Source organism: Odontesthes bonariensis, chromosome 8, assembly GCF_027942865.1.
Source record: "Odontesthes bonariensis isolate fOdoBon6 chromosome 8, fOdoBon6.hap1, whole genome shotgun sequence".
Classification (NCBI taxonomy): Eukaryota; Metazoa; Chordata; class Actinopteri; order Atheriniformes; family Atherinopsidae; genus Odontesthes; species Odontesthes bonariensis.
In genome coordinates this window covers 6,183,921-6,205,246 of record NC_134513.1, presented here as the reverse complement: position 1 = coordinate 6,205,246, position 21,326 = coordinate 6,183,921, and the positions used below count along the sequence as shown (strand labels likewise).

Sequence of the window (21,326 nt, the reverse complement as noted above, 5' to 3'; positions counted from 1 at the left end):
GCTGTCTAGTTTTTCTTTTTTTTCCTTTACTTAATGACATCACTATGAGACAGATTTACACAATGCCTGCTTGGCACCCCTGAAACAAAGAATAATTAACCGTCTTTCAGCATTCCTCACTATTCAGGTATTGAATAAGGAAAGCCTGGGCCTTTCAGGAGGTTAGCCTTAAAGAGACAATAGCTGAAACAGACAGAGGAGTTTCAACAATTCAGACAGTGGGTGACAAGAAGTGCTGCGGCAATGTACGGTATCAGAAGTTTTATGAATATTAAAGCATATAAACCTCCACTAAAGATATTCTGAATCTTTAATTGAGCCTAAATGGCTCCTTTAATGTTTATTCTGAAATATCTTTAATATGGAAACTGGCTGCGTGCTGCAAAAAAGAACCTTATAAGATGTCATAATGGTATGGGTTGTATACTGTGAGAAATAAAAAAAGCTGCTATGGATATTAGAAAGTACTTGGAAGTCCTGGGTTACAGATTTGACACTCTGAAAAGCAGAACACTCTCTCTTGGATAGATAGATCAGTAGGGTTTTATTTGGGCAAGATAATTCAATTGAGAGTGTAATCCCCATTTAGACCAAAATTTATTTTATTCACATGTAAATGTTCAGAGAAAACTCACAATTGATGTCTTCAAGGCAGAAAAATGCTCATTGGATTGCATGTACTGTATGGTTATTTGGAAAACAGTGGATCTTGGCACAGCCTTAAAAGCACAGTTTCTCACATTACACTGCAGCTTCTAAAAGCTGCTCCCCAGCCGGCTACATGTACGAACACGTGCCTCGTAAATCAGCAAGCAAGTCAACAATTGGAGGTTGGAGCGATGTCAGTCACACAAGATCCAAGATCCAAGTGTCCAAGAGACCTGTGCTTAACTCCAAAGTGAGACCAAAAATATTTTTCACTTAGTTTTGGCTTGGAAGCTTTTGGCAGGTTTCTTGTCTGTCTCCTGTAAGGCAATTTAAAAAAGAAAAAAATAGTACTCTGGAGGCTGTACTACATCATTCTGTGCAAAAAAAGAAATTTTTAGAATTGTTTTCAAGAAATCATTGCCACGTCCTCATTAATGCTGCTCTACCCACTGAGCAGTATGCATCTGCAGTACTGGAAACCTACACTTGGATCAGAGCGCTGCATATCTTTCACCTGAGCCAAATCTTTTAAATATAATACTGCTATTGCTAAACACTTACAAAGTTAGAGAGATGTATGTGTCTTGGTTCACTCTAGACCTCTGTTCATGCTTTCAGCTTTAGTCCAGTCTGGTTTGGAGTTTGTACTGGCATGTGTTTCACCTTGTGTTGAAACACGTCCATCAGCAGCTTCACAATCATTTAACACAGACACAAGAACATGTGTTCTGCTGCTGTTGCATAGTATCCAAGCATATGGCAGTAACACACACTGCAATAACTGAGCACACTTGACAAGACAGAGAAAGAAGAGGAAAAATAGACGCAATCAAAACCGCTGGTGGCTGAAAAGAACAATTCATGAAGTTCCTGTTGGGTTTGCAGAAACGGCTTACTAGAAGTGCATCGTTGCATGAAATGGCTCCAGCAAAAGAAACTGAACTTTAAAGCTTTCTTCATTTGAGGTGACTGGTGTTGGTAAGAGGAAGAATCCTCAGTGGAATGGAAAGTGAGTGCAGATACATTCTCAGCTGTTTCTGTCTGAAGGAAGCTAACATGCCCAGTCTATTATTCACAATGGAAACACAACATCTGCATCGACAGGTTTGTTCCACTGTGTGAGACTGGGAGAACTGGAGTTTGGTACAGTTGCACTGAGTCAGCCTGCACATGTGTTCCTTGACGGAATCGTGGGCCTTGATATTTTACCTCTGTTCACTGGAGTGACCCCTGACTCTCTTATTTTGCCATATAAAATGCTCACCATATGAACATATTCACATTCACAATTGCCATTATTTGCAGATAGAGCAGCATCAAAGACACCTTGAAAAGAGAATAGGGCACAATTAACTATGAAACACATTACACGGATTACACACATTTTGAAAAAGCTGTGATGGAGGAAGGTTGCAACGTGTCTGCAAAGGCTGGTTAACACAATTTAGATTGAGAACTCTGTATTAAATGGACCCAATAAGTGCATACAAGGGAAACAGCTTGAATCTTTAAGAGCGAAAAACTGAAACAAATTATGACAAATTATAAATATTAGTGAAACAAGTATAGTAAAAATTACTTTAATACCACTTCCAATTGCTGTGCTAGGTAGAAGGATCCAAATCCACTTACCACAAACTTCTTAGTTCACCGGTTAATGAGCCATAACTCATTTTTTAAATCCATAAAAAACATGTAAAAATGTCAACTTGTGGTTTTACGGGGGTTGCTATTTCTCTGCTTTTTCTCTGCCAAATTATTCATTAAAGACATCATTTCTAACTGCTTACTGTAACTGTGTTGGAAGCAGATCACATATAAGAAATTGTTATTTCTTGGAATTGCTATACTTTCTGGGGAGGTCTTTGATTTAGAATCAAGCATCAGCTAACTCACTGATTCCAACATACCATGTGCACTTTTGCGCCTCACGTGGAAACCATGTATGGCTGGCTTTAAAAAGATATAAGCTGAAGAGAAGAAAACATCCAGGCTTGTTTAGTTGAAAGTACAACAATGAAAACAACAATTTATTACAACCATATTTTAAACGTTCACATATGACCAAAGTCTCCTTTCATAGCCCTTTCCTTCCTTTTTTCTTTCCTTGGCTCCCCATGCTACAACCACTGGCTTTCCACATTCGAAATGATAATATTCTAAATGCCTGTAAGCAAGACAAACTTTAACTTCCTCTTAATCTCGTCTTGCAAAAGCTTGAAATTGAAGGTGAATGTGGAAGTTGCCAGTTTGAGCCTCCTCCTTTGGCATGGGGAATTGTGCTCACAGCACTAATATCTGGAAGTGTTCCTGAGTCCACGCAGAGGTTTCCATGACAGAATACAGTCTGTTTTTAATGCAAAGTGAGGGCTTGGAGATCCACGATCAATTTTTGGCCATGTCCCTGAGCACAGAGATGTCTCCAGATACTCTGAATCTTTTGGTGATATTATGTACTGCAGATGGTGCAATATACAAAGTCTTCACAATTTTAGGAGGAGGACCATTACTCTGAAATTGCTTGACAATTAGTAGATGCTGATTTTGCAAATTGTTCAATCTATCCATCTTTGCTTCTGAGACACTCTACCAAGATGTTCTTTTTTATAACCAACCATATTACTGACCTAGAATCAAGTCCAAGTCCAATTGGAAACCTGGAACTAGTACTTTGTAGAGATGGTGCTCTTTGGTGACAGGCTTTGTTCATTTCAAAAGTTGTAGAATACCAAGGCACTCATCTTCTTTGTAGTTAAAATGCCTTTATTTTATGGGCAAAACATGATTAAAACACTTCGACGCCTTTCGGCATGAAGCCTTCGTCAGGAAGTGAACTGTTTCTTGTGTGGCAAAACTGAATTAAAAGACATCCGTTCCATGAGTGTTCTCAGGTGTGTGGGTGGGACCAATTAGCAAATGGCAAACCACTTATTTACAAAGGTAACCCACAAAAACAGAAAAACAAACAGAGATATCAATGGTGGTCAGCAGGGGCCTCATTTTACAGTCTCTACAAATATAAGAAAGTATTAGATAACATCAAAAAACAGACTTGTAATACACATATAGATATAAACATTTGTGCTTACAGAAAATGACAATATTCCAACTCATCATTTAAACTCGGATATAAAGTAGCTTTTAATTTAAAGATCCAGTAGCTCTCTCGCTGGTTTAATTGTTTCAATCTATCGCCCCCTCTCAATGTTTGTGCTATATGATCAATACCTATAGCTTTTAAAATAGCAGGGTTACTATTGTGCTGGTCTTTGAAATGACGAGCCATTGGATAGTTCTCATTTTTTGTTCTAATCGCATACTTGTGTTCTGAGACTATCTTGTAACCTGCGTTTGGTTCTGCCGATGTAAAAAGCATTACAGAGGTAACATTCCAGTTTATAAATCACAAATGTTGTTTTACAATTAATAAAATGCTGGATCTCATATGTTCTTTGACTATGTGTATCTTCGAAAGTTTTACCTTGAACTATAGTAGGGCAGTGATTTCAATGACCACATTTAAAGCTACCTTGTGGTCTCTTAGACAGCCAAGTGTTAGGGCTCCTACCCTAAATGACAAACTTGTCCATAGCTATTTACCACCACCCTCTAAAAACACTTGGCTGTGTTCTTGCATTTTGTTTTTATTTACATGTTATACAGCATCCCAACTTTTTTAAAATTGGGGTTATATTTACTATCTACAGAAAATTTAAAAAGTGTGACTTTGGTCAAATATATGACAAGTTTTGTACTAATAATGTAGTAAAATAGCAGAGTTACAAACTCTCTCTTTTGCTCTTCTGTTTTTCCTCTTTAAAAAACACAGATGTGACCGGCCTCCTATGTCCCTCCACATCAGCTGTCCAAAAGCCTTCCCAGGTTGACCTGATTACCAAGAGCCCTAACTTCCTGTCCTCTCCTCTCCCATCATGCATCTCCTCACCACCCTCCTCCTCTTGCTGCTCATCCGGTCAGCGGATCCCTGGAGAGGCCCTCGGTCAAAGGCTGCAGAGAGGGGCACTAGGGGCCGTGTACGGGGCAGAGGCAGGGCTGGGCTCATGAGGCGCCAAACTCTGCAGTGTAAGGAATACACGGAAGGAGGAGAGAAGTACCTTGACTGCCAAGACAGCCAGCTAACCTCAGTGATGCAGGACTGGCCCAAAGATATTAATCACCTACTGCTGGCAAGAAACAAGATTCAGGTATTTGCAGCCAGATTTCAACTTGCTTGGTGCATATTGTTACTGTCTATACAGGAGCAGCTCTGTTTTAAGACACAGCTAAAGGCACAAGTCTGGAATCATTTTAAAACTTTCTATAGACCCTTCAAATTAACATTTAATTTGACACCATGACTGACATTAGCTTAGCTCAGATTTTAGCTTTACCAAGGAATGTACTCAAACAGCCGTATCTGCTGCCAAAGGCCTCAGCAGGCTTACTGAGCTTTGCTGAGTCCACATCACAGAGAAGACCACTCACCATTGACTATGCAGGAAGCCTTTATTGACTACTAAAAAAAGAACATTTCCACAGTTTGCCTTGAACTTCTTTAATGTAAGCACTGTATGATCCACACATACTCCTCCTCAGTTATATCTGTACAGTAAGGGCTGGGCGAACAGTTACTGTGGATGTTTACTCCAATTTCACATAACAAACGAGGCTCAATTATCTTAGATTGTAAGTATCTTACAATATAATGAATATAAACCCAACTAACTTGTTGATACCTTAAGCATCTGTGCAGCATTCATCTGCAGCCAGGGTCACAAACACACTTGTGTGTGTGTGTGAGCTTTGGTGTAACTGAGTGAGAGCACATGATGTGTTTGTCACAGGTGCAGAGAGAAGCCAAACAAAATACTCTGCCAGTGAGGTAATAAATACCTTTTGTCATAGATCATAGCAATCCACAATGGACTTCTAGGGAAAGAAAGATATATATAAAAAAAAGGCTTTTGTTTTATTTATACATTTGATGATTTTCCAATACATTATCTAAACGCATTTAAAATGGGTTAATTAAAGCTCCTTTTTTTTTTAGACATAGTATAGTTTCCAGCTGAAATGCTTTAAATAAAGCAATACTACTATCGACTGTATCTTATCTGCTGGTTAGTGAATAGTGGGGCAGTTAATGAGTTGAATAGTGCAGAAGTTACGACACAGAGCAAAAGCTTATCTTGGTCTTGTTCACTTTCAGTATGCAGCCTTTAATGCGTGGAGAAATGTGGTTATTCATAACACAAAGCATGTTTATTCTGAAGTTATTTAATTACTGGCAATGAAAAAAAAAGGCTGCTTGGGCTCATAGCAGTTTTAGCATTGTTGTAATATGATTATTATGTTGAGGATTTGGTTTATTCCACTTGCCACCAGTCATGGGAAAATAGAGCCAATAATGATATTTTACATGTCCTAAATTTTGATCACATAAAGGGGTCAAATATATACATGCACCAGTATCTTTCTCCACTTTCCCAGACTTTGTACTGAGGTTCCTCGAACTGGGAAAAGAGGCTATGTAGGTTTCAGTAAATAGGCATGTAGACATCTTAGCCTAAACTTTATATCTAAAAAGAAAACATGATCATTAGCAGGACACTGCTAAATCATCACAATGACTCTCAGAGGGAAATAGAATCATATGATAACACCTGTTATAAACATATCCTGCTGAAGGTGGGTGAAAGAATTTGGTGAATTTTGTGTTGATTACAGTGAATTGAACAGTTTAAGAACGCCTCAACCGAGGCGTCTGCTTCATTCCTTAAAATCAAACAGGTCACATGTCTCCCACCAGGTTTTGAGGGACAACATGTTTGCCCAGTTCACCCGGCTGAAGAGCTTGGATCTCCAGCAGAACGTCATCTCCATGGTGGAGGACGATGCGTTCAGTGGCCTTTCGCAGCTCACCACGCTGCTCCTCCAGCACAACCGCCTTAAAACAGCCTCAGAGGAAGTCCTGCTCCCTCTGCCCCGCCTCACCTACCTCCGTCTCTATGACAACCCCTGGAGCTGCAGCTGCCCATTGGACAGCCTGGTCAGGACCATACAGGTGCCTAGCAACCGCAACCTTGGCAACTTTGCCAAGTGTGCTTCTCCTCCTTCGCTGAAGGGCCAGAAGCTAAAAAAGCTGCAGGTGGACTTGTGCGCTGAAGACAGGAGGCCGGAGAATGGAGAGGAGCTGCTACCGAGGCCTCCATCAGTGAAAGTGAAGCCAGAGGCCACGTCCATGTGTCACACCTACTTTTTTCCCACAGTTATTTTGGACTGCAGCAAAAAAGGTGAGAAAACTTCAAGTAATTTTGAAGTCTACACTTTTTATATTTCATGAAATTTGCTTGAAATCCGATGTCATCATTTGGATAGCTCTCATCAGACACAGGAAGCGTGCATTTAAGGCAGCTAAAAGCCTGCTAAAACACTAAAATATCAAACTAAATGTTTGATGAATTAACATGACATTTTGCAAAGAAATTCAAAATACCTAACAAATACAGCTGGACTTAAGTATGCTTGGCTACTTATTCAATGGTGGTCGTGTGTAAAAAAACACATTGAAAAGAAATGTGCTGCCTTTGCTGAGGCATTTTTAGAAATGGTACATTTTAGAGTTGCTCATCTCTCAAGGTAGAGTCATGCTTACTTGTCCAGTGAAACTTGGCACAAAAGTTAATTTTGCGTTCATGTTTTGGTTACAGTCAGACAGCAACCAGAGATGTGTTTATTTTCATTAGGTTTGCGCTCGCCTCACTGGAAAGGAGGCTGTTCGTGCTCCATTCTTTCAAACTCAAGCTTTGACTCAGTGTCTTTTGGTGGAAAGGTTATCTTCATCTGGTCATAAATCAAGCTTTGTGTTGTGAATCTTTGTAAAATAGAGCTTTATCACAGCTGACATTTTCACATTTTCACTGACAGTTTCAATATGCCTGCTGGGAAAAGGTTTTTTGATGAGTTGCCTTTTGGTGAAATTGTGGCATTTGGAAAATACACCACCTTCTCTTTTGTACTTTTTTTTTAATTAAATCCTCTGTAGATTTCTGATGAGATTTTAGAAGGCATTAAACAGCTGCCTCTCAGTTTTTTTTTTGCAGTTTCAGATGTAGCAATGACTCTTCGTGAGCTGAAAGCTGCATAGAAATTAAACACATGCAAAATAAAAGGAGGAGAGATTTCTCCAGTTCTCACATCTGGTCGTCAGTGTGAAGCTGCCACTATGAGACAGCCGTGGGAACAGTTCAAAGTGACAGAGATTATTTCTAAATAAGCTCAAATAGATCACTCTTTGCCCACTCATCTTTTCTTTTTTATCGTCCTCTTGCTGCCAATCAAACTCGAGCCGCTGTAAAACACACTGTACTTAAAGATAGTGTCCTTGATTCCAAATTCATCTATAAATGGAGAGCTTGTACCCTTCAGGGGGAGTAATCCTTCACAGAGCATCCACAAGCCAAAACCACACAATGCAGCATCTGTGTTGTGTAAATGCTTGAGGAAGCTTTTTGCATATTTTCCTAATTATTTTTTTCTTGCTCTGCAGGAAGACTTTTGAAACAGTTCTTCTGTTTTTCTCACAGCATGATTTTCCCATCAATCTCCTCAAAGCTTTCCTCTTTCGATGCCCAATAATAACTCTCCATCCTGCTTCCATCGAACCAAGTCCCAACATATTGACTATATGGTGTGTGAATACAGCTTACTATATTACAGCTGCTGTGCATGAAATTCAGAACATGGTTTCTGTGCCCGTGACTTGAAAGCACTCTTATATTGTTGTGTGGTGAGTTGTTGCCAGATGACTGCAGTCTTCTTACCTTTCATTCCTCTAGTTTTCATGAGTCACAGAGGTTGTATTCCTTCTGTGGTCAATCCAGGGACCCCAATTGTTCAATCTGTACAGGCTTCCATTCGGCCAGCTAATACGCAGCTATAATGTGTCCTGCCACTCAGATCTACGTGTCACTGACGGCAGGAGAACACGGGCCTGTAGATACGTTGTGTCACTGCATCGAACAGATCAGTGTGTGGATGCAAAACTATTTTCTCCAGCTAAACTCAGACAAAACTGAAATCATTGTCTGTGGCCCAGCAGCTTTTTACCATTTGTCTCCAGCAGGTTAGACTACTGTAACGGCCTGCTCACTGGGCTCTAAACGGGCTGTAAGACAGCTGCAGTACTTCCAGAACGCTGCTGCTCGAGTCCTGACTAGAACCAGGAAATACAACCATATTAGTCCAGTGCTCAGGTCTCTGCACTGGCTTCCTGTCGCTCAGAGAATAGACAGCTTTAAAACAGCTCTGCTCGTGTACAAGTCGCTTCATGGTCTAGGTGCCAAAGTACATCTCTGACATGTTAGAGCCATATGAACCAACTCGGGCTCTGAGAACCTCAGGGAGGGGTCTCCTGCTGGTGCCCAGAGTCGGGACCAAACGAGGTGAGGCTGCGTTTCAGTTTTATGCTCCTAACATCTGGAACAGTCTTCCAGAAGATGTGAAACAGGCCTCAACTCTGACAATGTTTAAATCCAGGCTGAAAACAGTTCTATTCAGCTGTGCATATGACAACTGAAAGTATTTTTTCTGCACTCTTCACTTTTAATTGAATGAATTAATGATTATTTTTATGTTATTTGCCTTCTTGTGATTTTATGTAGCTGTAAATCACTTTGAATAGACTTTGCGCACGAATTGTGCTCTACAAATAAACTTGCCTTTCCTTCCGTGAAATTTAAATCACAGGTATATTTTATTGATGCATTGACATGCTTTTGCCGCTTCCTTTCGTCTGGTTTACGATCTAAACACTTACAGATGTGGACAGATGCCTTTGGCATGCTATGATATGATGTACTCTAGCCTTGAAAACTCTGGGTTCAATAAGGTAACATTGTGAAAGGACGTGGCCCATCATCTGGCATTTGGTTAACTTAATTGCAGATCATATGGAGCTGCGTGTCTTCATGCTGAGAACTGTGTTTAGAAAGTCAGAGCATCCTCTTTTGTTCATGTTCCACAATGGAGTGTTTCTCCAACCAACACTTATGGGGCTCTGGGAAAGAGTTTTACTTTTAGGCTCCTAAAGCTACCTTCTGCGCTGACATACAGTTGCCCACAGGCCCAAGAGTTCCTTTGTTGGGATAATACTTTAACTGTCCACTTCATTTTTTGCTTCAAACATATCATTATGAAGCAAAAGCTTAACTCAACTCAACTTTCAGAGTAAGTAAGTATATTTTAGTTTGAGGGTTTTTCTCAGCAGGTGTGGGCATACTTATCGCCCCCCGGCTGTGCGCCTGTACATTGGGGTTTACCCAGGTAGACGAGAGGGTAGCCTCCCTCCGCCTTAGGGTGGGGGGACGGGTCCTGACTGTTGTTTGTGCTTATGCACCGAACGGCAGTTCAGAGTACCCACCCTTTTTGGAGTCCCTGGAGGAGGCACTAGAGAGTGCTCCTCCGGGAGACTCCCTCGTCCTGCTGGGGGACTTCAATGCTCACGTGGGCAATGACAGTGAGACCTGGAGGGGCGTGATTGGGAGGAACGGCCCCCCCGATCTGAATCAGAGTGGTGTTTTGTTGTTGGACTTCTGTGCTCGTCACGGATTGTCCATAACGAACACCATGTTCAGGCATAAGGGTGTCCATATGTGCACTTGGCACCAGGACACCCTAGGCCGCAGCTCGATGATCGACTTTGTAGTCGTATCATCGGACTTGCGGCCGTATGTCCTGGACACTCGGGTGAAGAGAGGGGCGGAGCTGTCAACTGATCACCACCTGGTGGTGAGTTGGCTCCGCTGGTGGGGGAGGAAGCCGGTCAGACCTGGCAGGCCCAAACGTATTGTGAGGGTCTGCTGGGAACGGCTGGCGGAATCCCCTGTAAGGAGGAGTTTCAACTCCCACCTCCGGCAGAGCTTCAACCATGTCCCGGGGGAGGTGGGGGACATTGAGCCCGAATGGGCCATGTTCCGTGCCTCCATTGTTGAGGCGGCCGACCGGAGCTGTGGCCACAAGGTGGTCGGTGCCTGTCGTGGCGGCAATCCCCGAACCCGCTGGTGGACCCCAGTGGTGAGGGAGGCCGTCAAGCTGAAGAAGGAGTCCTATCGGGCCTTTTTGGCCAGTGGGACTCTGGAAGCAGCTGATGGGTACCGACAGGCCAAGCGGAACGCAGCCTCGGCGGTTGCTGAGGCAAAAACTCGGGCTTGGGAGGAGTTTGGGGAGGCCATGGAGAACGATTTCCGGACGGCCTCGAGGAGATTCTGGTCCACCATCCGGCGGCTCAGGGGGGGGAAGCGGTGCATCGTCAACACCGTGTATGGTGAGGGCGGGGCTCTGCTGACTTCAACTAGGGACGTCGTGAGTCGGTGGGGGGAGTACTTCGAGGGCCTCCTCAATCCTACCGACACGCCTTCCGATGAGGAAGCAGAGTTGGGGAGCTCGGACGTGGGACCTCCCATTTCTGGGGCTGAGGTTGCCGAGGTGGTCAAAAAACTCCTCGGTGGCAAGGCCCCGGGGGTGGATGAGGTCCGTCCTGAGTTCCTCAAGGCTCTGGATGTTGTGGGGCTGTCTTGGTTGACACGCCTCTGCAGCATCGCGTGGACATCGGGGGCAGTGCCTCTGGACTGGCAGATCGGGGTGGTGGTCCCCCTCTTTAAAAAGGGGGACCGGAGGGTGTGTTCCAACTATAGGGGGATCACACTCCTCAGCCTCCCTGGTAAGGTCTTTTCGGGGGTACTGGAGAGGAGGATCCGCCGGATAGTCGAATCTCGGATTCAGGAGGTGCAGTGTGGTTTTCGTCCTGGCCGTGGAACAGTGGACCAGCTCTATACCCTCCGCAGGATCCTGGAGGGTGCATGGGAGTTCGCCCAACCGGTCTACATGTGTTTTGTGGACTTGGAGAAGGCGTTCGACCGTGTCCCTCGGGGACTCTTGTGGGGGGTGCTCCGGGAGTATGGAGTGCCGGACTTCTTGATATGGGCTGTTCGGTCTCTGTATGACCGGTGTCAGAGTTTGGTCCGCATTGCCGGCAGTAAGTCGGACATGTTTCCTGTGAGGGTTGGACTCCGTCAGGGCTGCCCTTTGTCACCGATTCTGTTCATAATTTTTATGGACAGAATTTCTAGGCGCAGCCAGGGCGTTGAGGGGGTCCGGTTTGGCGACCTCAGAATCGGGTCTCTGCTTTTTGCGGACGATTTGGTTCTGTTGGCGTCGTCAGGCCGTGACCTTCAGCTCTCACTGGAGCGGTTCGCAGCCGAGTGTGAAGCGGCTGGGATGACCATCAGCACCTCCAAATCTGAGACCATGGTCTTCAGCCGGAAAAGGGTGGAATGCTCTCTTCGGGTCGGGAATGAGATCCTTCCCCAAGTGGAGGAGTTCAAGTATCTCGGGGTCTTGTTCACGAGTGAGGGACGAATGGAACAGGAGATTGACAGACGGATTGGTGCGGCGTCTGCAGTGATGCGGGCTCTGCACCGGCCCGTCGTGGTGAAGAAGGAGCTGAGCCAGAAGGCGAAGCTCTCGATTTACCGGTCAATCTATGTTCCTACCCTCACCTATGGTCACGAGCTGTGGGTAGTGACCGAAAGAACGAGATCGCGAATACAAGCGGCCGAAATGAGTTTCCTCCGCAGGGTGTCTGGGCTCTCCCTTAGAGATAGGGTGAGAAGCTCGGTCATCCGGGAGGGGCTCGGAGTAGAACCGCTGCTCCTCCGCATCGAGAGGAGTCAGATGAGGTGGCTCGGGCATCTGGTGAGAATGCCTCCTGGACGCCTCCCCGGTGAGGTGTTCCGGGCCCGTCCCACTGGGAGGAGGCCCCGGGGAAGACCCAGGACACGTTGGAGAGACTATGTCTCTCGGCTGGCCTGGGAACGCCTCGGGGTCCCCCCAGAAGAGCTGGAGGAAGTGGCCGGGGACAGGGACGTCTGGGTCTCTTTGCTCAAGCTGCTGCCCCCGCGACCCGATCCCCGGACCAGCGGAAGATAATGGATGGATGGATGGATGGATGGTTTTTCTTTTATTGACTGCACCATACCAGTGTATTTTGAGGTTGAAGTGGAACTTGTCACGGCAAGCAAGGAAGAGTGTAACCAAGTTTTTTTTTTTTTACAAGGCCTAAACCTCAAGCCAAAGTAAACAGTAGGCAGTCAAAACAATCTAAATAAGTCTGATTAATCTTGTTTTATAGCAGTTGTTCTAAATGTGCCAGAGACAGTGAGATAATATTCCCATTCAGATATCTAAGTGAGTAAAGACCAGGGATGAAAACCACTGCTGGATGCTCATGACCTCTGAGCTCTCAGAGCCGAGCCAGCTGTCCTGATCTGTCTCTTTTTGAAAATGTATGTCTAATGTATGAGGAGGGGAATCAGATGACAATGACCACTAAGTGTTGAGCAGCTGTATCTTGTACTCAACAAGAATGGACACAGATTCCTCGAGCAAAACTGTAACAATTGATATCCAGATATCAGTGTTAGTTTCTTCATTTTTTGGCCAAGATTCCTATCACGCAGTTGTTTTCACACTCTTGCCCTGGTTTATAGAACTAGATGGTAGCTGGTAGACATGCATTAGAAATGCAGTAAAAGTCAAAGCAATTGTAGAAATAAGTGTAAGCAAACAGAATTTGAATATCTTCATTGCAGGATTTACAGTTTTTAAGAGGCCTTTTTTCACAAAGTTCAGAAAACTTTAAATAATAAACATTTTGGAGTTTTGGACCTCTTGGTTTTTGTCTCCATTCCAACAGTTCAAATTGTTTGATTATCCAGCCATGCTCAGGACGTATTTTGGCAACTACTATAGCTACATTATCAATATAGTTATAAGACTGGCAGTGAATCAGATGCTTGCAATTTCTAGGATGAAATGAAAAAAAATAGTACATGTATAAAGTTGACACGAGTGTTGACATGAATGTTGAACCATTATTTATATATCTATTCATTAAGCATGTGGGCCGACAGGGAGTGGAAACTGGAAAACCCAAACAGAGAGAAAAAAAAGAGCTTTCTCTCCTTTTTCCTCAAGGCTGTTTCTTTCTTCTCATTTTTCCTTCCCTTGTCTTCATGTCTTCCTTGTTCTGGTTTGGATGCAATTTCTTTGAGGTGAACCAAAACTTTCTCATGGTTCTCACTGGAAAGCAACGATAGTGGTTGGACTAAATAAGAGGTGGGTTGTTTCAAAGATGAGACTTGGACGCAGAATTTCCCTCTGAGAATATCTGAATTTGGCTTTACTTCCCTTTGATTTCCTTTGCATTGGAAACAATGTTGAATTTTGCTGTGATGTATATGTAAAAAGAAAGGAAACAAAAGTTAGTCAAAACTATTTGTACCTTGCTGTACAGTTTTTAAAAGCATAATTCAGCTCGGTAATACTGATCCAAAGTCAGGGAGTTAGAAGTAGACTGTGTATGTCCTGAACTGTCAAAAAGACGCACCTAAAAGAGTAAAGAAAGAAACATAAAACAGTTTATAAAATATCTTATTATTAGGCCCTGAGTGTTACAATACAGCAGTGTTAATTTAAAGAAACCCATCTATAGTGTCGATTGTTTTAGTTCCAAGATTTTGCCATCAAGACTGTGCTCACAAGGTCAATATCTCATAGATTTATGAAGTAACCGGAGTCCTGTGTAAAAACTTCAGGCTATTTGAGTGGGCAGCAGTGAAATGAGTCATGTATATGATCAGTTAACTGTGAATACACCCACACACATTGTGTTATATCATCCTCTCCCTGGACTTCCTGGGTCACACGCTGCAGGCAGATCCAGTAAAGGTAAAAAGTACACCTTCTTTGTGCTCTAAAGAAAATCATTTGGTTCTCACCAGGTCCTTGAAATTGGGTAAATACAACCTGAGATGAACAGCAACACATCACAGTAACGTCTGTGCTTGCACGATTAACTTTTTTTTAATGCTGCCACTGCAATTTGACTCAGTTTTTGTTAAATATATGATGATAATGTGTAATATGTAATGTGTTGTTGCTCATCTAAAGTTGTATTTACCTTATGTCTCGACCTGATGAGGATCAGATGCTTTTTGATTACCTCCTAATTAAATAAAGTCTTATAACTAAAGGAAGGTGTACTTTCTTTTCTACCATGTGAGAAGAGCAGGTCAGATCAATGTAGCATCACTTGAATCTACAAGACCCTTCAGTGGATGGGAGGATATGGCTTATAGCACTAAAATGGTCATTGTAATAAAGATAGTATATATAATCTATAAACAGTCGTCAAAATGTTTAGAAAAAGCTTCCAATCTGCTTCGAACTGAGTGATGGTAGGACATTGCATATCTTATCCACAGCCAGACATAGTTCATATGAATATTTTAGACACTGAAAGCACAAGCTGAACTTACAGAGGTTATTTACAGGTTATTGCACCTTGTTTGTTTGTCTTTAATGGTGAAATAAAAAAAGAATCATCACCTATTTAGTTGAGATGTGCAGTGCTGCATCGTGTTAAAGCGTTCTGTGTAGCGTTCCTCTGATACCATTAAACCACTCACCATGTTTCATAACTGTACTTTTTACAGTTTGGCTACGAAGATAAACCCACACATGAAATATGCAGCTGAGGCAAAACTATTAGGCAAATAATGCAGGATTCCTGTCAAAGTTTTTACCCGTTCTGAAAATATTCACTAAATTTTGTACAGTTGGGAGAGGAATTCCATCAGCACAGTAAAATAAAACCTTCCCTGCTGTCTAAACCACATGAAATATATTGCAACACCTGCTCCATTATACCTTTGTGTTTCAGGTTTTGGAAAAATGATAATCATAAAACCTCTCAGAGATATTTTTCCTGAGTATGAGGTGAGATGAGGTGGGGGTAATGACTCCATATCTCCCTGTAAATTATCAGCAGAGCCAATCCATTCCCTCCACACATAAAATATCAGATTAATAGTCTTCTCCACTACTTAATCATGTAAATAGCTTTGGTCCATCAGTCTGTTTTAACTATATTAATACTGTTCCATGTGTTTAATGCATGACCTAAATGCGCGTGTTATGCTCACAGTGGCTGCAATAAGTTCTTCAAACCTTGCGCAAACAAGTTTCATAGAATTCACGATGCAAAACAATTCTGAATTCAATGAAAAGATGTGACACACAAGCTAAATCTATATCAGAGTTTTTAGAGTATAAAATATATCCGCAATAGATGTTTTACAGGTAGTCACAAAACACAGACTTTTCTGACAAAAAAAATCCCCCCGAAAAGTCTGGTGGAACAGATGTTCTCCAGATTAATGACTCCAACAGGTTCAGCAAAGGCTCAGTCCAACCTCAGTTATGAATAATTTACTTTTACTTTTCCTGACAAGATATCTCCCTTCCTCTCATATGGCGGTTCATTCATTCAGCCGTTCCATTGATAGAAGCATATATGAACAGATGTCGCGGAAGTTACGAGCTTAACACTTTATTTGAAATACTTGCTTCATTAAAGATCACAAGATATCCCAAAGACTTGCTGAAAGCAGATTTAGCTCCATCAGATCACAAGTGAGATAGTAACTTTCCATGTTTGGCTCAGCCTTTCTTCAACTTTCTGTCCCCGCTGAACATACAGTGTGGGAGATTATCGTCATTCGCTGCAAAACACAGAGGACCACAGATGCCTCTTCTGGACAAGGAAAATTAGTTTTTGGCTCAAGACGTTGAAGTCTGTTAAAGGAGCCTGGGAATTTGAGTCTAGAGTTGAAGTATCAGCATTTAAACTGAAAATCTGCTTTGGTAAAGTTGCAGACCCATACACCCAAAGGCAGGCTGGGAAACCCTTCAGACCGATCGCTTGCAACATGGAAACAAAGAGGATCCAAAGTGTGTTCCTGCCTTTGTAAATGTCACTGCCTGCTGCGCATTCATCAGCATCACAGAACAATAATCTCTACATTTCCTGAGTGTTCTCCCTGCATCTGTGTGCATGCTGAATATACGTGTGTATGTTGTGAGTGCAATTATGTTCTCTTAGTCAGAGATGATTTATGGCACCAGGCTTTCATGATAACTGGCTACAACATCTGTGGCAATAAAGCGGGTCAAAGACTGCAACATCTGCTATATAAAAGTGTCTATAAGCATTCCTTGAAGCAAAGTATACAGATATGTAAATAAAAACATGCAGGAAACCAATAGGACTGCTCTACCACACACATATCATACACAATAGTTTTTTTTTTTAAATTTATAAAAAAAAAACAGCAGATCAAAATAAACATATTTGTATTATGTCTGATGTGGCACTCGCTGCCTAAACACACATTTCCTCTCATCTGCAACCATTTTGCTTGAGAAACAAATGATGATACAGGTTGCAGAGGCCACCTACTCTGTTTTAAACAGAGTGACTTCATGATTGCTGGAGCAGATGTGAGCTTCAAGTTTAACGCTCTTTGTTTTGTTGCACACACACTGACAGGAAACAGGTCTAATGACTGAGGGAACCCCAAAATGAACTCCGAACCTATTAAAGTCTTTTTTTTTTTTACCTGAGGCTTTCTCACAAAAGTAGCACTGGAGTAGCCCCTAGAGCTGTCAGAGTTAACAGTTTCATTAGCTGGAAGCTTTGTATAACCCATGCTAAAAAATTGTTTCATCCGCCCTAACAATGCTAGGAAGATAATGCGAATGAATTGTGAAACATAAGTTTCTCTGTTATTTATATCGGAGTGGATAGTGATGGCTGTTTCTGTCATTAAAGTTTTCAAAGATAAATATGAATGTGTGAGGCTGGAAGAAAGAGGAAAAAAAACTCCCCAATGACGCATAAGTCAAATATTGCTGTACATGCTTTTGCCCTTGGCTCCATCTTTAAAATCTAAAATGTTGCACACAACCTACAAAACATCTTGAAAACATATAAGACCGAGACAGATTGAATTTCCGTCTCTTTTACTGATTCTTCATATCATTTACTGAGTCTTTATTCAGATCTTGTGCGTTTTGCACAGCTGCATGAGTGTTGTAAATCTATCAACAGGTAAACATGGATGCATCTTATTCTGTTGTTATCTGCTTATTTTCTCTTATTTTCAGCAGATATTTAGATTGACCTTTTACCCTTTTAAAAATCCAGTAAAGTTGACCTCCCACTTTTTCTCTTCTTCTTAGGCTCAAGACCTCAACTTTCTCTTCCTGTCTTCCTCTACAGATCTGAATTACATCCCCTCTGAGCTCCCATCTGACATAGTGAATATGGATCTGTCCCAAAACAGCATCAAGCATCTCAGGGCCAAACTGTTCCTTCAGTCCAAAGACCTCAAGGTGCTAAACCTTAGCAGCAACAACCTGCAACATATAGACACAGGTAAGATATTGGTCCTGCACTCCAGAATGCCCTTTCCTTCACATACCTGAGCATGTACTCATTGTCGTACAAGTAATGTATCATAAACAGTCACAGCTCAGGGAATAGGCCGCATTCGTTGTACTGTTTTGATGAGAAGTTGAGAGGTTTTTTTTCACCTTAGTTATGTTATGTCTCAAAGTTTGCTTAAATGTCTCCCTGCAAATAAAAAGAAACATACAGTTCACATACCACAAGATAGAAAAAGAGCCAAAAAGGTGCAAAATGTATGTTTTTAAAATCTTTTATTAGACCATAAAAGAAAGATATTGTGTTTCACTGTGTAAGTTGCCTTTTTGTGGGATCCTGTTAAATATGAAGTAGGAATTCCATCCTCTGGCCGTTTTTATTTTTTACGTGGGTGTTCAGAAATGTTGAGTTTCTAACTCCCATTGTCCAAAAACATGCATTTTAGGCTAATTGGGGATTCTAAATCGTCCTGAGGAGTGAGTGTGAGCATGCATGGTTATTTGTCTTGTTTGTCTCCGTGTGGCCCTGTGACGGACTGGCGACCCATCCAGGGTGTACGCCACCTCTGAAGAGCTGGGAAACAGGCAACCAAAACAAAGAACTAAGATACAAAACTGTAACAGTCCACCAAGATTTGCTCCTCATTGTCTGGCAAGTGTTTTTAAATTTTTATGACAGGGTCAATCGGACATTTTTAGCTCAAAATTTATATCCAAAACTTCATCTTTATTGCCAGAAGAACAACTGTTGGTTTTAATTTGACAAAAAACAAAACAAGAAGAGGCTAAACTGATTACAAATTAGGCTTGAAAATGTCATATGCAACATGGCCTATCAGTGAAAAAAATATTACTGTGTGTATACAGATACAGAAAGTTGCATTTGAAGTAAAGTAAAAAACCTTTTACAAGACAAGCACTTATTGTTACAAACTGCCTCGCAGGTTGCAACATAAAAGAAAGAATGAACACAGCTTAAAAGAAACAGTGGGAAACATTTCTCCAAGTTAACTTCGATGGGATGCAACAGTCACTGAGCATAATAAGCTTCTAGAGCAAGTGTGGTGAACTTGTGAAAGCCTCACCAGGCAGCCCTTAAATCCACACCTTCACTGACACAGGTTAAAGACTCCCTCCGTGTAGCCACTGAGGGGGTCTTTATAGTTAAAAAAATGAAAGAAAATAGTCTCAAAAAGCTGAGAATATAAGAAACTGTCCATTATAGCCTGCAGAGGGAAGTAAAATGGCATCCCTTCATGTTGCCGTAGCTTCCAGAGGTCTCACCTGGGAGGTAGGGATTACTGAAAGAAACTCCAGCTTTGTGAACATTGTAGGGTAAACATGAAACAAAGGGTAAACATGCAAGGATTTAAAGGGGAACTCCGGGGCATTTGAAGCGCATTTTCATTGCTAGAGGTTGTCAAATACTGACGGTAGGACACAGACAGGTGCAAATCGGCGCTCCCTGTGCTGCGATTGCGCTGTTTGCGCAGCCTGTCATGCTAACCAAATATGTGGTGGCTAAGGGGCAAGTGCTAACCCTTCCACGTAAAACAACAACTTGCACACTGCAGAAACGTCACACCACTTTATAAACCATCCGACAATACAAAAACTGCGTTCAAGTATTTAAAACATTACAACAATATTACTGGGCATGTATTGTTGTAATGTTTTAAATACTTGAACGCAGTTTTTCTAGAGAATATAATTGTTTTGTATATGGGATTATCGTCCATTGACTCTTTTGGGCTTTCACATGCGCGCGCCTACCGACAAGAGGTAAGTGACATGCTGTTTATAAAGTTGTTTTGTAACGTCCCCATGCCAGTAATGTGAGAACCATGCATATGGTTTTGATGGTAAGGCTTGTGACTTTATTGTCGGATGGTTTATAAAGTGGTGTGACGTTTCTGCAGTGTGCAAGTTGTTGTTTTACGTGGAAGGTTTAGCTCTTGCCCCTTAGCCACCACGTATTTGGTTAGCATGACAGGCTGCGCAAACACCGCAATCGCAGCACAGGAAGCGCCGATTTGCACCGGTCTGTGTCCTACCGTCAGTATTTGACAACCTCTAGCAATGGAAATGCGCTTCAAATGCCCCGGAGTTCCCCTTTAAGAAGTTTGTTTTAATCACTGTGCCCATGGTTTGTGTTTTCTTTTAAAAGAAAAAGGTTAAACTTGATACTTTTGCTGTTGAAAGAGTATTACTGAGAGAAAAAGCAGAGCAGACACAAACAAATGGTATTCCATATGTGACTGGTGAGTCTGGCCTGATGCTCTTCAAATACAATAACATTTTAAAAAAATAGAAATATACTTGTTCACCTTCAGAGTTGTACTGCAGTTCAGTGTACAGACCCTTATATAGTGTAGAATACAACCACTTTACAAGCTGAAACTGGGAGAACCATCTCCAAACAAAGGCAGTGGTCTTAGGCATCACTCCTTGAACACCGTAGTTGCAGCTCTGATTCTCCCGAGAAATCCTAAATGTCTCGATTCATGTGCCGAAAACATCTCACAAGTTTGGCAGGTAGGTAAATGACTGGCTGCTGACAACAACCCAAATGACCCACAGATTGGCAGTCATGTGACAGTCGTGTCTCTCACGGACTCTCAGGGTGTGACCCCATTACAACTCAAGCCTAGCCTAGAAATCTAGACGCCCCTAGCGACCGCAAATTGAATTTGCTCCCGGGCTAGTCTAGTCAGTTGTGGTCGTTTTGCGAGGCTGAAAATCGAAATTTAATCAGGCCAATCAAATCGTGAGGAGCAGGGTCGGAGGCCGGGCTACCTAGTGACGACAGAGGTGCGACGTTTCAGTGTGTAGTTCCAGAGAGAACTGCACTTAAGTTTTTCTTGAAAAAAAAGGACGTTTTCGGAGTTTTGCCCACCGGGTACGGTAAAAGTTTAATTTACCAGCTTGCTCCGTTGGTGGGACGACGCATGGGTCTCCACATGGGTCGCGCTGACTACGTAATCCTTCTTCATCACTCTGATTGGTTGTTGCGCCATCCTATTGCGTGGCGTTGAGTGCAGAGGCAACTAGACCCCTGTACAGCTTTTTGCTGTAGGGGTCTGGCTTGCTAGGCTAACTCAAGCCCTGAAACTCTACACCAGTCAGTTAGAACTGAAGAGGCCTTTTGGATGAGAGGTGAAACATCTTGAAGAACCAAGAAACCTTCTATTCAAGCACTTGGGATCACATTGACTGAGAATCTTAACATTCAAATGGCATTTACACATGCATGTGACATACTGCGAGTCATATGAAAGTTCTTTTTTCAGTCCTCATCGTCATATTCAGTCAAAACCACTCTCTCCCACCAG

The 21,326-nt window shown here is 42.3% G+C and overlaps 1 protein-coding gene across 1 annotated transcript in view; it reads left to right on the top strand.

Moving 5' to 3' along the window:
* Positions 1-21,326, top strand: part of lrrc17 (leucine rich repeat containing 17) — a 33,031-nt gene that overhangs the window by 6,693 nt on the left and 5,012 nt on the right. Inside the window, exons 2-4 of the mRNA XM_075471461.1 lie at positions 4,478-4,853; positions 6,458-6,941; positions 17,831-17,986. Of these exons, the coding sequence (XP_075327576.1) occupies positions 4,581-4,853; positions 6,458-6,941; positions 17,831-17,986 (913 nt within the window). The 5' untranslated portion in view covers positions 4,478-4,580. The remainder of the gene's footprint in view (positions 1-4,477; positions 4,854-6,457; positions 6,942-17,830; positions 17,987-21,326) is intronic.